Genomic DNA, 17,216 nt, shown 5'->3' with positions numbered 1-17,216 from the left:
CAACTTCCAAGAAAATAAATGTATAGTGTGACCATTTTGGTGGAAGGAAAGCCACAAACCATATAAAACAATCCTATTAACAGAAAGGAGTGGAGAAGCAGAAATAGTATGTATTGGCGTTGGTTGTTTGTCTTGGGATGGGGGTGTGGATAGAAAACAAAAGGGAGAAAAGGAATACATTAGGTGAATGGGCACCACAAATCTTATTACAGGAAATACTCTAAATCATCCCTGAACACTGGAGTGTCCTTCAAGAATGGCCTTCTCTGGCCCATAATGACAATCCCAATGTCCATTCAGCAAGCAAACCTGGCAGGGAAAGAGAAAGTGGGTACAGTCGCCAAGGGGCACCAGTCACTGGCAGAAAGAAAAGGGACTGGCATCCAAGACTCTTCAGAAAATACTATTTGATAGTAAAACCAGGGTGGGGGCATGTAGGTGGGGAAAGTGAGAGCCTAGAAAGAAACTGCTGGAATCTCCCTGCCCCTCTCCCTCTCTTCCTGCACCCAGGTTCAGCCCCTCATCTTCCTCTAAGCCCCATTCTTTGCTGAGAGGAGCAGCCGCCTTTCCCCCACCCTCTGGGCTAATCCCAGGTTCAGGTTTGCTGGGGTTGGGCCCAATCCTGTAGTGGGCAGGCACACACAGAGTCCTGCTTTATTAGGCCCTGGACTTGTCCTGAGGCAGCAGGACGAAGCCTGCCCGCGGAATCTTTGGTACCAGTAACAGAACCTCTGCCACCCAGACGAGCCCACCCGCTGCCATGGGCCGCTACCGCATCCACGTGGCCACCGGGGCCTGGCTCTTCTCTGGGTCATTCAGCCCCTTGCAGCTGTGGCTGGTCGGGGAGCGCGGGGAGGCGGAGCTGGAGCTGCAGCTGCGGTCAACGCGGGGCCAGGTGGGCGGGGGAAGCGGGGACTCAGACCCCCTGACTGGGCTGGCTGAGTGAGGGCGGGCGGGACGAGGGAGGCTGGGAGCCAATGACAATGCAGCTTCCCCAGCTGGGCCTTCCAGTGAGAAGGGATGCCTGCACCTCTGTGGGTGACAGGTTCAGAGCCAGGGCCCTGGCTGGGTTCAACCCCTTTCCCCCCTCTCCCCTCGGCCCCACCGTGGTCCTCACATCCTCCACTACTTTTCTCCCATTGACCCCAGGCCAGTGTTCCTATGGGATCAATGGTCAAGGTGAAGGACCTCTGAGAGCGCGGGCGCGGTGAGAGCTCAGTTAATGGACAGGGTAGGTGATGGTGCTCAGTGTTCAATTCAAGACACTGTGGGCCTCGCCCGCATCCCTCCTCTTTCTGGTGAGATGGGCGTCTGAGACCCACAGGCACCACAGGTGTTGGGAGGAGGCAATGCTGTCCCTGGAGGCCTTGTCACCAGACTCCGCAGAGGACCCCGCACCCTCAGTTAAACGTCCTCTCCCGGGTCCCCGCTACTAAGTCTCACCAGGTTCTGGTGGAGGAGTTCGAACAGGACGTTCCCCAGGACTTGGGGCCACTGCAGTTCGTGAAGTTGCGCAAACACCACTCCCTGGTGGACGACGCCTGGTTCTGTGACCGCATCACCGTGAAGGGCCCAGGAGACTTAGAGGAGGCCGCCTTCCCCTGCTACCGCTGGGTGCAGGGCGAGGGCGTGCTGACCCTGCCTGAGGGCACTGGTGAGGGGCCGCCTCAGGGAAGTGGGAGCAGGACACAGGGAGTAATGGAGGGCAAAGGGGTGGCGGGATGGGTAGCACAGAGGAAGGTCAGAGGGACTTGAAATGAATGCTGAGCAGGTTAAGAGCAACCAAGACAGGAAACTAGGGGAACAGTACACATAGCATTAAAAGGGCTGGAAGTGGGACTGGACAGGGAAATGTGTGATGTGTCGATCCCACCTTCTAAGGTGTGCCCTGGGAATGGGAGGTGCAGTCACGCTGGGAAACAGAAGAGCCAAAGTAAAGTGGGAAGGAATCTCCAGTGACTGGGAACAAGTTAGGACAAGGACAGGTAAGGCTAGCACATGGGACCACTGAGAGGAGGCAGGGAAGGGAAGCAATAAATGATAAGACCATGAAGAGCTGCTTGGCTGTGATAACATGGAAGACAACTGGTAGGGCAGGGAGCACTCTGACTGGGATGGGGATGAGTGAGCAGGGGCTATAGGGGATTTGTTGCTATGGGACACGTAGAGGAGAGATATGACTAGAGAGAAAATTGAGAACAATGGCCTGTAAGAATGGAGACTAATCAGCCATAAGAAAGATGACATATTGCTGTTTGAGATAACATGGATGGATCTTGAGAGTATGATGTTAAATGAAATGTCAAAGGAAAAGAATAAGAACTGTATTCTTATGTGTATATATAGGATATAAAACAAAAAGCAACAAATGAACAAACAAAACGAACAAAAAACACAAACTCATAGATACAGGCAGCAGAGTGGTGGTTACCAGAGGAAAGAAAAAGAGGGTAAAGGGGTAAATACAAGGTGACAGAAGGAGACTAGACTTTGGGTGGTGAGCACACTCAATGTATACAAATGTCATATTGTAAGATTGTACACCTGAATTTTATATGATGTTATTAATCAATGTTATATCCCAATAAATTTAATAAAAAATGGAAACATGTAATAGGTGTCTTTGAGGGATAATATAAATAGAGGTGAAAAAAGGACAAGTCAGGTTAACAAATATAAATTATGTGATGGTGAGGCTAGGTGAGATGGAGTCAAGGAAAGGTAGCAACATGAAACTATTTGTTCCCTAACACAGATGACATGGGATGGTTGAAGGGAGCACATATAGAATTTTTTTCCCAGGGATCAGGTGTGGGTAGGGAAGGAAAGAGCAGAGTGCATATATAAAATGAATAGGAAATATGTCATTCAGAGGACAGGTAAAGGTGTAGAAAGAGGAAGGCCAGTATTGATGACTTAGGAAAGGCAATACACAATAATATGGGATATTGTGGATATGTCAGGTGATTAAGAAGAAAATTCATAATCATTTATAGGCCCAAGTAGTGGAATTTGTTTCAAAAAAAACAAGAAAGGGAGGAAAACATGGACTATTGCTTATGGACAAATATGGGGTTGAAAGAGGTGAAATCACAAATAGGTTTTGGGCAAAGATACAAAAAGTGACTTTGGGAATACATCAGGTGAGGTAGAGCCAGAGAAAAAGGCAAGAGTCTGATGCAATACAGTCAAGAATGAGAGATTAGATCAAGTCAGGGATAGCATGAGTTGGACAAACAATGTGGTCAAATGTTCTCCCAGCCCGCCTGGCAGGAGAGAGTACCTTGGACAAGTTCCAGAAGCATCGAGAGAAAGAACTGAAGGAAAGACAGCTGATCTACCGGTAACCACCCATCCATAGTCCTCCTGATATTCCCACCTCTTCTCTGATCCTGCCAGACACACTAACCCCCTAATTCCTCCCTGAACTCCTTTCCCATCTGCTAGTTGGGCCACCTGGAAGGAAGGGCTACCCCTAACAATAGCTGCGGACTCTGTGAAGGATCTGCCCCCAGATATGAAATTTCATGGTGAGAAGTCATTGGACAATGAACACAGAGAGAAGACAGGGTGAGAAAAGATCCCAATGGAGTGGGTAGTGGTGGATCCCGTAACAAGCATGATTTGGTGAGTTGACAGTGCCATCCTTGACACCTGTCCTAGGGCTCTGGAGATGGTCTTTAAACGTGTTTACAACCTCGTGAACCCCTGGGACAGCCTGGAGGCTTTTGATCAGATCTTCTGGGGCCCCAAGAGCACCCTTTCTGGTCAGTATTCCCATTGGCCCCTGTAAGTCCTTAATAGCCTGTTTTGATGGCCCAACCTTCACTCTCCATAGTCTCTCATAAGTAGTTCCCAGATGAGAAGATTGTATGCCTGGTCATTTCTCAGAGGCAACAAGAAAAGATAGGGGCTGGATACAGGGTGAACATAGGCTGTATAAAGAGGGACATCAGGTTGTGGTGAATATCCTCCCCTTACCCTCCACTCCAACCCCACAGAGAAGGTTCACCAGCGCTGGCAGGATGATGAGCTTTTTGGCTACCAGTTCCTCAATGGCGCCAACCCCATGCTGTTGAGACGCTCCACCTCTCTGCCCTCCCGGCTGGTGCTGCCCTCGGGAATGGAGGAGCTTCGTGCCCAGCTGGAGGAAGAACTCCAGGTACACCCCCCAGCACTCTGTTGTCTTCTCCTTATCTGCGTGGGGAAGGGAAGTGGTGAAGGGGTGGGACCAAAAGTGAGTCAGAGAAGGGAGGCTGTGTTAGTCCGCTGTCCCTGGGTGCAGAGTCCTTTGCAGGGAAAACCTAGAGTATCAGGGGAAACTCTAAGACTGGTGGGTGCCAGAGAGAGGCAGCAGGAAATTAGGATATGGTGAGGAAAGAGGCCTGGAAACCTTGACGGGGAAGCTTAGCATGCCCGTGGTGCAAAGGAATTGGTCAAGTATGGTCTTAAAACCACCACTGCCACAGGGAATGAACATGTCCCTGGGAAAGGTTCCTTTCATTTTGCCTCTTTCCTTATTGTCAGCTGAGATGACTTGGATTAAATGCTCTGGATGCCTCCTTCCTTTCTGCCACTAGGACTCTGGTACTGATGTAGGATAATTGCAAGAAACTAGACTGAAATTTCTTTACATTTCTTTGCCTTGTCCCTCTGGGCATAGACTTTGAACTCTAACCATGGATATGTTCCCCCTTTCTCCAGAAGGGTTCCCTGTTTGAGGCTGACTTTATCCTGCTGGATGGAATTCCAGCCAACCTAATCCAAGGAGAGCAGCAGTACCTGGCTGCCCCCCTTGTCATGCTGAAGATGGAACCCAGTGGGAAGCTGCTACCCATGGCCATTCAGGTGACGTGTTTTAGAAATCCTCTTCCCAACACTGCTCTGTGTTCACCCCAACCTCTGCCCAGGGACACAGACAGCAGGCTGTTGTCCTTCACCCCGGCCTCACTCAGTGACACCTGTCCTCGTCTCCAATCTCTCTTTTCTACCTTACAGCCTGCTCACTACTCGCCTGATATTGCCTTTTTGAGAGTCAGAATGGTCTCTATTGGTCCTCACCCTAAGGCTACTCAATCTCTTTCTGACCTTTGAATCTGTGAAATACCCCTTCTTTCTTAGACATTTTTTCTCCCTTTTTTTCTTGTTTCCTTTTTAAAATTTTATTTTTGACACTATTACAGATGTCCCCATGAACCCTCCCTTTGCTCGCCTACACCCAGTCCTCACTCGCCTCCCACTGGCCTTCAGCACACTGTTATCTGTGTCTATGAGTTATGCATCTATGGTCTTTGGCTAATCCCTTTACCTTCTTTCATTCAGTCCCCCACTCCTCCCCTACCCTCTGACAGTTGTCAGTCTGTTCCATGTATCCATGCCTCTGTTTCTATTTTGTTCATCACTTTTTATTGTTCATTATATTCCACATATAGGGAAGTGAGAGCATATGGTATTTGTCTTTCTTTGACTGACTTATGTATTTCACTTAGCATAATAATGTTTAGGTCCATCCATGATGCCACAAAAAAGAAGATTTCCTTCTATTTTATGCCTGTACAGTATCCCTTTGTGTAAATGTACCACATCTTTTATTAAATATCTTTATTGTTGAAAGTGTTACAGAGGTCCCCTTTTTGCCCCATTGACCCATTCTAGCCTGCACCAACCCCCACCCCAAGCTTTCACCACATTATTATCTGTGTCCATGGGTTATGCACATATGAATATAAGTTCTTTTTTTAAAAAAACTTTAAATTCTTTATGGTTGAAAGTATTACATATGTCTCTTCCACCCCCATTGACCTCTCCCATGCTGTTCCCACCCCCTAGCACATGCCCTTGCCAGTTTATTTTGTTCTTTAGATTCCACATATGAGTGAGATCATGGGATACTTGTCTTTTTCTGACTTGCTTATTTCACTTAGCATAATACTCTCCAGGTCCATCCATGCTGTCTCAAAGGGTAAGAGGTCCATTTCACTGTTGCATAGTATTCCATTGTGTCAATGTACCACAGTTTTTTTATCCATTCATCTACTCATGAACACTTGGGTTGTTTCCAGATTTAGCTATTGTAAATTGCACTGCCATGAACATAGGGATGCATGTATTCTTTCTGAATGGTGCTTCACATTTCTTAGAATACATTTCTAGAAGTGGGATCACTGGATCAAATGGCAATCCCATATTTACTTTTTTTGGAAACTCCATACTGTTATTCATAGTGGTTGCACCAGTCTGCATTCCCACCAGCAGTGTACTAGGGTTCCCTTTTCTCCACATCCTAACCAGCACTTGTCATTTGTTGATTTGTTGGTAGCCATTCTGACAGATATGAGGTGATACCTCATTGCTGTTTTAATTTGCATCTCTCAGATGATTAGTGGCTTTGGGCATTTTTTCATATGTCTCTTGGCCATCTGTATGTCCACATTGGAGAAGTGTCTGTTTAGGTTCTTTGCCCATTTTTTAATTGGATTGTTTGTCTTCCTTTTGTTAAGTTAAATGAGTTCCTTATATATTTTTGAAATTAACCCCCCATGAGATGAATCATTATTTTAAAAAATATGTTTTTATTGATTTTAGAGAGAAAGGGAGAGGGAGAGAGAGATAAAAACACTGATGAGAGAGAAACATCAATATCAATCGGCTGCCTCCTGCAGGCACCCTACTGGGGATGGAGCCCACAACCCAGGCAAATGCCCTGACTGTGAATCGAACTGGTAACCTCCTCGTGCATGGGTTGATGCTCAACCACTGAGCCACACTGGCCGGGCTCTTCATTCTTTTTAATACTTTTTTTCTTTTTGCTGCTCTAATTCAGGGTTTTTATCTACTTTATCTCCCAAACTGCTATTCCATCCTCTGCTTCATCACCTACTTTTTATTCCTTCCAGTGTATTCTAGATGTCAGGTATCATGTTCTCCATTTCTAATTGGTTCTTTTTCATGGTTTCTATGTCTCCTTTCACATTGTTGTAGTTATCACTAAATTTCTTGATGATCTTTCTAAACATTCCTTTGAGCTTTATATTTGATAAATTGTTTACCTCAACTTCATTTAGCTTTTCTCCCCTGGAGATGTCCTCAGTTCTTTCATTTGGGGACTATTTCTTTGTTCCCATATTTTGGCTGCATCTTTGATTCCCAGTCTTCATGGGGTGGCCTTATGTAGTAGGTGTCCTGTGGGACCCAGTGGTGCAGTCTCCTTGATCTCCTGACCTGGGTGTTCTATGAATGTCATTTGTGTGGCTTATGTGGGCCTTGTTGTTGTAATTGAGTCTTGATTGCTGTTGGCCCATTTGTATGTGGGATTGACTTTCAGGCTGGGTGACTGTGAGGCTAAACACTGAGCCTGGCATGTGTGTTACTGTGCAGGTGCTGACCAAAATAAAAATAAGAAAAAAATACAGAAAATAAAAATAAATAAAATAAAAAATAAAGAAAAAGAAATGAAATAAAAAGGTTCAAAGAAGAAAAAAGAAGAGGAAAGAAAATAAAAAAAAAGAGAGAAAGGAGGGGGATAAAAAAGTGGAATTTGCCTCAGCTGTTTAGTGCCCACTGCCATGTCCTTTTGGATAAGCTGTTTGCAAAGTTTATTGGACCCAGCTCCAATGTTGTTTGAAGCTGGCCACTTAGTTAGTGTGTTGGTTCTGGGCCTCTTAGAGACTCTGACGCAGGTTAATGTCAGATACTGTCTGTACCTGGCCCTTGGCAACCTGTTTAAAGCTACAAATGATCCAGAGATTGTGGCTGTCTCTGCTGGGCTTGGCAGTGCATAGGAAGGACCAGGCGTGCTCTAAGGCTGGCTTTTACCAGCACTGGGCCCGGGGGCATGTCAACAAACATTCCAAGCAACCTGGAAGCCACTATGGCCTGCCTCTGCCTTCTGGCTGCCTGTTAGGCTCAGTCACTGCAAGAGCCTGTGGTGAATTCGGGAGAATGGGGCGAGTGGATCTTCCATGAAGGGGAGCTGCTGTACAGGTTTCAGGGAAGCTGGTGGCTGTGGTCTCTTCTCCAGAGCCACATGACTGACTCTATCTCAGATTTTGCCCTGACCTTGTAGTCAGGCAGGTGGGGTGTCTGGAGCCCAGAGGTTGGGACTGTGGGAAGACAGGAGGGTAGTTCTATTGGATCTCCTGTGAGGGGGAGTGCCAGTCAGGTTCACGGGAAAGTGGGGGAAATGGCCCCACCCCAAAGCTAGTCACTGACACCCCCTGAGTCTGCCCAGACTTATACACCCTGGTCAATGAAATTGACTCCTCAGCAGAGCCTAACCTCCTCAGGGTGGGGCAAGAGGGAGTCCAGAGAGTGGGGTAATTGTTTTCCCCCAGTCTGATGTTGCATGGAGGGGATTGCTCCACCTAGAAAAGATGGTGACCGTGCCACTGAAGAATGACTCAGCACAGGTATCCCAGCAGCCATCTCCCTGACTCCACCCCAGAGTCCAAACCTCAGACTCTCCCTAGGCAACTCCAGTTTGTACTGCCCTCTCTCCACCAGAACCTAGAGTCAGTGGCTGCAAATGAAATTTTGTGCATTAGCCCTTTAAGAGGGTGCCTGTGTCTCCAGCAGATTCCATCACTCCTTGGCAGACAGAACTCCTGCTGCTTTTTTTACAGTTGAATATTATGTGAGTGCTTCTTCCTGGCTCTGGTGCTCTGGTCTGGGGATTAGGCCCCATGCTTCTCAGGGGAACTCCTCACAGAGGTATACCTCCTGAACCTTAGCCACTACCTGTGGGAGCAGGGCCAGCCCTCTGCCCTTCCTACCAGTCTTGATGTGTTTCTGTAAATCCTTGGTTATAAGAATATTCTTCAGCTTGTCTTTAGTTGTTTATTCAGGGTGGTTATTCTTTAATTTAGTTGTATTTCCAGTTTGGTCCTGGAAGAAGGTAAGTGTAAGATCCACCTATTCCACCTCCATTTTGAAAGCCTCTTCCTTGGTTTTAGTGTGTTTTCCCTCTTACTGTTCTCACCAATCAATTGATGAGAACTGTCAGTTACCTCACACACCGAGCTTCTCCTTCCTATTTGACCTAACTCACATCCTCATCAGGTTTCTCCCAGTCACACTGGATTCCTCTTTGCAATTCCTCCTGCTTTGAACCTGACCATCATGGCACTCACATTTCCCCACTGCTAGTCAGAGGATGAGTGTATTAACCCGCTGGGAGACAATAATCTTAGTCATCAGTTTCCCCCAGAATACTGAGCACAGTGTCTAACATATGATGAGAGGTCAATGAATGCTTAATTCCTCTTTATTGCAGATCCAGCCTCCCAATCCCAGCTCCCCCATCCCACCAATATTCCTGCCTTCAGATCCTCCACTTACCTGGCTCCTGGCAAAGACCTGGGTCCGTAGTTCAGATTTCCAACTGCAGCAGCTCCAATATCACGTGCTGAACACTCATCTGCTGGCTGAGGTCATCGCTGTAGCCACCATGAGGTGCCTCCCAGGACTGCACCCTGTCTTCAAGGTACATCCTCTACCCTCCATGTCTTCTCTTGCTCACATCCCAGAGAAAGGAAATAATGCAACAGTTACTCGGGATTTAAAAAGCCTAATCCATCTGGCTGGGAACATGAAACAAACCTGCTTTGCAATAATCTAGCATTGATATGGTATTGCGGCAAAAAATCTTCATAGGCAGGAGGGGACAAGAGAAAAATAACTATGGCAAGTCCTTGAATCTTGTGGTTATATTTTCCTGTTTAAAGTCTTTTAATTTTGAGCTAATTATAGATCCACATGCAGTTGTAAGATATAATACACATTGATATCATCTACCCTATTAAATCAAGTCATTTAGCATTTTCTACCCATACTAGTATTGCAAGTCAATTCTCTGAAATTCTCCAGCAATGGGTCTGGAGGGGAGTAGGAATATAATTTGTTAAAACAATATGTTGCCGTTAAGCTAGGAATACAAATGGTAGACATGACAAACAGCCAGAGAACCATATCTTAGAATAGAGGTGAAAATAACAAGAGACAGCTATAAACACTATAGTATTGATGGAGAATGTTCTACTGCAACCGAATGTTATGAGGAGCACAAAATAAAAGGGCAAGGATAGCAGGCCGGCTGGTCACTGACATCTACCCAAGAGTGAGGAGACTAAAGATGTGCATTAGCATGGTGGTGACAGGGATGGGAGGGAGGAGATCCTGCCTGGGTCATGCCTGTGCAATATTGGAGAGAAAGGCCAGAGGCCTCAGCACTGCCAGGCTTAGAAGCTCACAAAGTAAACACTGTTGGAATGACCCAAAACTTCTGTAATGCTATCAACAGCGAGTTCAGTGTCTATTGCTAGGCAGAAGGCACCAATATAAGACTTGTGCTTGTCTTACAATTGTTTTCCAAATCTCAATGGCACTTTGATACAGGGAACAGGGAAGAGCAGGGAGCAAAAATCTATAAGCCTATAAAGCAGAGCAATGGTCAGAAAGAGTGTAGTCAGGAAAAGAAGCCAGTTTGGAGGCAAAGATGAGGTGTTGAGCTTCAGATACAAAGAGTTTGAAGTGTTGGTAAGATATGCAAATGAGTATTTGGCAGGCAGAACAACTGAACTGTAATGTCACTGAGATTTCCAATGCCAACCCTCCTCTGGGCTGTGGTTGTTCGGGGTTCTAGGGTGACATAGACAAAATAGTTACTAATGTAGATCATGGCTCTCAGGTTTGATAACCTCATGATGCCTTTGCATGACCATCTCCCTCCTAGCTTGAATCACTTATGCCCAATTTTACACTTCAAAATGTCCTTTTACTACAAAAGCCCCCCTCCACAGCTATATTCCCTCACCATAGCAACTCCATCCCATGGCAGACAGTCTTTGTTGGAACTCCCAGGTGGGCTAAGCCTGCAGAACTTACCAAGGTTACCTGTGCAAGCTCTGGATTCAGACTGCTCAGGTCTGAAGCCTGACTCCTGGTCTCAGTACTCACCAAACGTGTCTTCAGGGTCCTCATCTCTAAATGAGGATAGCGATCTGCATTGTTGGGTTGTTAAGACATTACAGGCTAAATGCTAGAAAAATGTCAGTTTTCTGCTGTTATTTTTATTGTCATCATCATTTCTGCCATTGATGTTAGGAACTCTGTTCTGGGTTCTTTATTCTTTGCTGTTGTCTTAGTGTTTTCTGTGACACCAGCATCCCTCCATGAACTTTCTGAAAAGAACAATATGAGCTCCCTTGATAGCTTGATTATGGGAGTATCACTTGTGTCCTTCCCTTTTTCCAGCATCAAAAATCTCTGATCAATATCCAAACTGTCTGAATCCTATATATTAATCAGGTTAAAACTGAAATAAAAATAATCTAAGATAAAAAGAAGCACATGTCAGGATTGGGTGCATTTTTTAAAAATACATGCTTTTGTTGAGTTTAGAGAGAGAGGAAGGAAGAGGGAGAGATAGAAACATATATGAGAAACATTGATCAGCTGCCTCCTGTATGCCCTCTACTGGGGATGAAGCCTGAATTCCAGGCCTGTGCCCTGAATGGGAATCAATCCTGAGACCTATTGTTGCATGGATCAACACTCAACCACTGAGCCACACTAGCTTGGCAGGTGTAATTTTTATTTTTAAAATATTTATTGTTGAGAGTATTACAAATGTCTCTCTTTGTTCCCCCCATTACCTACCTCCACCTGGTTCCCACCCCACCCCAGGCCTTCACCACCCTATTGTCTGTATCCATAGGTAATGCAGATAGGCATATAAGATCTTTGGTTAATCTCTTCCTGCCCCTCTCCCCTTCCTTCTGAACAGATTAATCAATCTGTTCCATGTTTCCATGCCTCTGATTTTATTTTATTTATTAGTTTATTTTGTTCATCATATTTTGTTTGTTTATTTTTAGATTCAATTGTTGATAGATATGTATTTATTGCCATTTTATTGTCATATTTATGATCTTTTTTCTCTTCTTATTCTTCTTCCTTTTCTTAAAGAATACCTTTCAATATTTCATGTAATACTGGTTTGGTGGTGATGAACTCCTTTAGCTTTTTCTTGTCTGTGAAGCTCTTTATCTGACCTTCAATTCTAAATGATAGCTTTGCTGGGTAGAGTAATCTTGGTAGTAGGTCCTTGCTATTTATCACTCTGAGTATTTCTTGCTACTCCCTTCTGGCCTGCAAAGTTTCTATTGAGAAATCAGTTGACAGTTTTATGGGAGCTCCCTTGTAGGTAACTAACTGCTTTCCTCTCGCTGTTTTTAAGATTCTCTATCTTTAACCCTTGGCATTTTAATTATGGTGTGTCTTGTTGTGGATCTCTTTGGGTTTCTCTTGTTTGGGACTCTCTGTGCTTCCTGGTCTTGGAAGTCTATTACTTTTACCAAGTTTTCTGTCATTATTTCTTCAAATAGGTTTTCAATATCTTGCTCTCTCTATCTCCTCCTTCTGGAACCCTCATAATGCAAATGTTGGTATGCCTGAAGTTGTCCCAGAGACTCCTTACACTATCTTCATAATTTTTTATCTTTTTTCTTTTTACTATTCTGATTAGGTGTTTTTTCTTCCTCATATTCCACATCATTGATTTGATTCTCAGAATCCTCTAACTCTACTGTTGAATCCCTGTACATGATTCTTTATTTCAGTTGGTATATGCTTAATTTCTGACCGGTCCTTTTTCATATCTTTGACATTTTCTCTAAGATCCTTGAAAGTCTCACTAAGTCTTTTGACACTCTCATTAATTCCCTTGAAACCCTCATTAAGTCCCTTGAAGCACTCATTAAGATCCTTAAGTAACCTTATAACTATTGTTTTGAACTCTGTATCCAGTAGTTTGCTTGCTTCCATTTCTTTCATTTATAAAATGTTTCTTTGTCTCCTCATTTTGACTGCCTCCCTGTTTTTGCTTCTATGTATTAGATAGAGATGTTATGTCTTCTGGAATTGGTAGATTGGCCTTGTGTACTAGGTGTCCTATAGCGCCCCGTGGTTCAGTCTCCCCAGTCACCTGAGCTGCACACTCTAGGTGTGCCCCTGTATGATTTATGTGCACAGTCTTATTGTAGTTGAGCCTTGATTGTTGTTGGCATCACTTGGAGGAATTGACCTCCAGGCCAATTGGCTGTGAGGACCTGCTGTGACTACAGTGGAAAAGCTGCTATTCAGGAGACACCCCGATAGAGCAATACTTGCTTCAGTGGGGCTTTGGTGCACACACTTCGTCTTCCTCTTGAGTGTGTTGCTTGTGAATGAGTAGAGCTGTAATCTGGTATGCTCTGAAGCTGTCCACCGGGTGCACTGGCTCTGGGGCCTCCCAGGAAGCATAAAGGCAGATACTACCTGGGGCCACTCTGCAGGAGCTACAGAGAGATCTGCAGATGGCTGTTACTTGGATTGGGCTAGGACAGCCGTGGGCAAACTACAGCCCGCGGGCCAGATCCGGCCCGTTTGAAATGAATAAAACTTAAAAAAAAAAGACCGTACCCTTTTATGTAATGATGTTTACTTTGAATTTATATTAGTTCACACAAACACTCCATCCATGCTTTTGTTCCGGCCCTCCGGTCCAGTTTAAGAACCCATTGTGGCCCTTGAGTCAAAAAGTTTGCCCACCCTTGGGCTAGGAAGTGCCAAGGCGAGGCCCACCTCTGAAACAAGGCAGACTGGTGCTAGTGCCAGGTCTTGGGCCTCTTATTGATAGGTTTGGAGCTTGTTTAAGAGATTTTAGGAAAGTCTGAAACCTGAGCCAGGACAGGCCATTCATATGGAAAAGCCACTACAAATAGCTTGGGTGGGGCAGCAAATTGGATGGGGTGGGGTCTCAGGGAATCACCAGAGCAGAGCTAACAGTGTTGGCCATGGTGATAGAAACTCAGATATGCTGCCAGTCAGCTCTGCTATGCGGGAGGTCACAGGACAGGAACAATGACCCCTGTGAGTACCCCTGTCTGGGAGAAAGCTGCCCCTGCATTCTTGCCCCAGTGGCAGACGGTCCAGTTCCTCTCCATATATCCCTGGATTCCCCCAAAGCTGCCACCTGGAGCTGGGGCTCAGAGGAAGCAAAATCGTGTATGTTGGTGCACAGGCCCTTTAAGAGGAATACCTGGGACTCCAGCAGCTTCCATGTCACTCAGCCACAATCTCCACTGGTTTTTATAGCCCAAAGTTATAGGGACTTGGCTTCCCAGATCTGGAACCCTGGAATGGGGGGATCTGGTGTGCAGCTGGGACCCCCTGCTTCTCACAGGCAGCCTTGGAAATATCACTCCCAATTTAAAAACCAGACTATCCTGTGCCTCCACCCCTCCCACCAGTCTCAATGTGCTTTCTTATTTACTTCTCTAGTTGTAGAATGTCTGTTCAACTGCATTCAGGCAGTTCTGAATGATTGTTGTTCTATATTTTAGTTGTAATTTTGACATGGTTGTGGGAGGTGGCAAGTACAAGCATTTACCTACCCCACCATCTTGGGACTTTGGTGCACTTTTGTAATAATTAAAGAAAAAGAAGGAAAGAGGAAACAATTAGGAAGGGGAACAGATTTTATGATGATCCATTTGCTGTTTAAGCAGGTAGTTTGATTTGGCTACTAAAATTCTGACTAAAGGAACCCTGTCCCCAAAAGAATCCAAGAATAAAACAATGAGCAGTTGGAGGAAGAGCCTTGAAATGAACAGAGAAGCGAGTTCGGAATGAGGAGATGTGAATGATAGAAGAATCATGAAATGATATAGAAAGCTAAGAGGTAGGTTCTAAATGGACAACCACATTGAAGGTGATACAATAAAGGAAATGACAATATCTCCTAATCAATGCTTCTGTGTACCAGGCACTGAGTTAAACACTCTCTATATATCACTCACATAATCACCACCACAGCACCTGACTTAGGAGACCTATTATCATCCTGGTTGACAGATGAAGAAATTAACATTTAGGGGGTATATGGCCTTGAACAAGTATCAGAATGAGGGTTAAAACCCAGGACTCAAACCCAGGTCATTCTAGCTCCACAATAGTCATGGAGAGCATGAGAGTTAGTGATCATAGCAGCATAAGGAGACCAGCCTGCAAAGGCACTGGCAGGGAGGAAAAGATCCAGAGGGGAGAACATCACCAGGCTGAGTGCCACTCCCTACAAGAGAGGACCCAAGCATGGACTCCATTAACAACCCTTCTCTAATCTTCTTCATCCAGCTCCTGATCCCACACACGCGCTATACCATGGAGGTTAACATCAGAGCGCGGACCCAATTTGACTCTGATAGTGGAATATTTAATCAGGTAAAGAGGAAATGGGGGCATAGGGCTGCCTAATCTTTCATCTCTCTACAACCTCCTGCAATCTTCACAGTCTCAGACAACCTAGTATGAATGTCCTGACCCTTAAACCTATGTGCCTGTTCCTTTTATACCTTTAATTTTATAAACCCCAACACTGAACCCCTTATATAAGACTCTGCAGCTCTTCTATTTCATGAGACCTGTCAACTCTCAAATTCCAGGCAATGAGCACAGGTGGAGGAGGCTATGTGCAGTTGTTTCATCGGGCCATGGCTAAGCTGACCTACCGCTCCCTCTGTCCTCCTGAAGATCTGGCTGACCGGGGCCTGCTGGGAATCCCAAGTGCTCTCTATGCCCACGATGCTTTACGGCTCTGGGAGATCATTGCCCGGTGGGTGTGAGTGGGAGCTGAGAAATGGATGGCCATTGGGGAGAGGGAGAGTGGGTCTCTGTCTTGAGGTCAGCATGAGGAACATGAAAGAAGAAGGTTCACACAGGGGGAGCAGAGGACTCAATCCTGAGAGAGATGAGGAAGAGTGAGGAGACAGTGGGTAGGATCTGAAAAGAAGGAAAGTAGAATAAGAGCGTAGGTTGTGAGACCTGGGAATGGGGAGATGGGGATCTAGAAGAACCAGGGTTTTGTTAGGAAGAATGGTTATTAATCACGTTTAGGGAGCTATTAATACGAAGGATCCACAATTCCTTCCTTTCTAAACTAGTGTGTAGAATAAGTTCAGGGATGTCCCAAAAAGTAAGTCTTGTAAAATCTGTGTCCAGATGCAGTGGATGGACCTTGGCTGGGGCCACAGAAAAGGAGTAGCAATCAGAGGCTAGAGCTTCTACTCTTAACGAGCTCAGCTCCCTTCTCCTCTGGGCAGGTACGTGGAAGGGATCATCCACCTCTTCTACCATGGGGATGACGTCGTGAGAGGGGACCCTGAGCTGCAGGCCTGGTGTCGGGAGATCACTGAGGTGGGGCTGTGCCAGGCCCAGGACCGAGGTGAGATCCCTCCCCAGAGAAGAAAGCTCCTCAGACACTGCCCAGAGCCCCTTGTCAGCCTTGCCCTTCTGGGGACATGAACCCAACAACTCATTACCCTCTCGCCCTCCACACATGAAGCATATGAATACCATTCCCACCTCCAAAGTGTTAGGACAGTCCTACAAACCCAAGGATTTTCCTCCTCAGAGTAACTGACTATCAACCTTTATTACCATCCCCCATTCCTGCCACTGATGCCTCCAACCTCCACAGCATAGAGCCCAGTGGGTCCAGAACCCCAACCAGTGGGGGATCTGCCCAGGCCCTGCTTGTGCCCTCTGATGCTCTTCCTAAGAAAATAAGTGGGGAAAATGTTCCCACCAAAGTCCATGATGATCCTCTCTGGCTTTCCCTCCCTTCTCCTCTTGCCTGCTACTGTCCACCACACACAGAGGGTCCAAGCACACTGCACATTACCACAGTGCAGGGTCATTTCTAGGTGAAGACTGAATCTCAGATTTCCCTAGCCAGTGCATTTCATCACTAAGCTCTAGCTACTACCATTCATTCTTCCACTCCACATTTTAATCTATGAAGAAGAAATACAGTGTTTTTGAGCTTTGCCTAGTTTCATCTTCCTCTCTGTAGTACACATGTGCCACGCTCGTCTGTTTCGAATTGTCCTTCAGGCCCTGCCCCCGCGTACTTCACACCAACACCTTGAGTCCCATCCTCAGCCTGTGGGACAAGTACAAAAATTTACTGGGAAGCTATTATGGCCAGGACATGGGAATACAAGGTTTAATATACCAATGCCAGACCCAGGGAGGGGGGCTTTCTTTGGAGGGTCTGGGAAACACCCCCACCACCCTGACCCTTTCAGGACCAAATGTTCTCTCATACTTTTCAGTTCTGTTCTTCAAGCATCCCAAGCCCCAAAAGATGCTTCTTCCTCTCCCTTGCCATCCACTTCCCA

General features: G+C 45.9%; 1 protein-coding gene across 2 annotated transcripts in view; it reads left to right on the top strand.

Annotated features, from left to right (window-relative positions):
* Nucleotides 1-760: 760 nt before the first annotated feature.
* Nucleotides 761-17,216, top strand: part of LOC102249603 (arachidonate 12-lipoxygenase, 12S-type) — a 21,595-nt gene continuing 5,139 nt past the window's right edge. Inside the window, exons 1-11 of one of the 2 annotated variants that reach the window (XM_014537277.1) lie at nt 761-895; nt 1,459-1,654; nt 3,262-3,343; nt 3,448-3,570; nt 3,664-3,767; nt 4,002-4,162; nt 4,705-4,848; nt 9,272-9,481; nt 15,172-15,258; nt 15,480-15,649; nt 16,137-16,258. In XM_014537277.1, the coding sequence (XP_014392763.1) occupies nt 761-895; nt 1,459-1,654; nt 3,262-3,343; nt 3,448-3,570; nt 3,664-3,767; nt 4,002-4,162; nt 4,705-4,848; nt 9,272-9,481; nt 15,172-15,258; nt 15,480-15,649; nt 16,137-16,258 (1,534 nt within the window). Of the gene's footprint in view, nt 896-1,446; nt 1,655-3,261; nt 3,344-3,447; nt 3,571-3,663; nt 3,768-4,001; nt 4,163-4,704; nt 4,849-9,271; nt 9,482-15,171; nt 15,259-15,479; nt 15,650-16,136; nt 16,259-17,216 lie in introns of both variants that reach the window. The other variant, XM_005863285.1, reaches the window with a different exon arrangement.

The sequence above is a fragment of the Myotis brandtii genome, unplaced genomic scaffold, assembly GCF_000412655.1.
Source record: "Myotis brandtii unplaced genomic scaffold, ASM41265v1 scaffold1752, whole genome shotgun sequence".
Lineage (NCBI taxonomy): Eukaryota > Metazoa > Chordata > Mammalia > Chiroptera > Vespertilionidae > Myotis > Myotis brandtii.
This window is presented reverse-complemented; position numbering and strand designations above follow the sequence as displayed.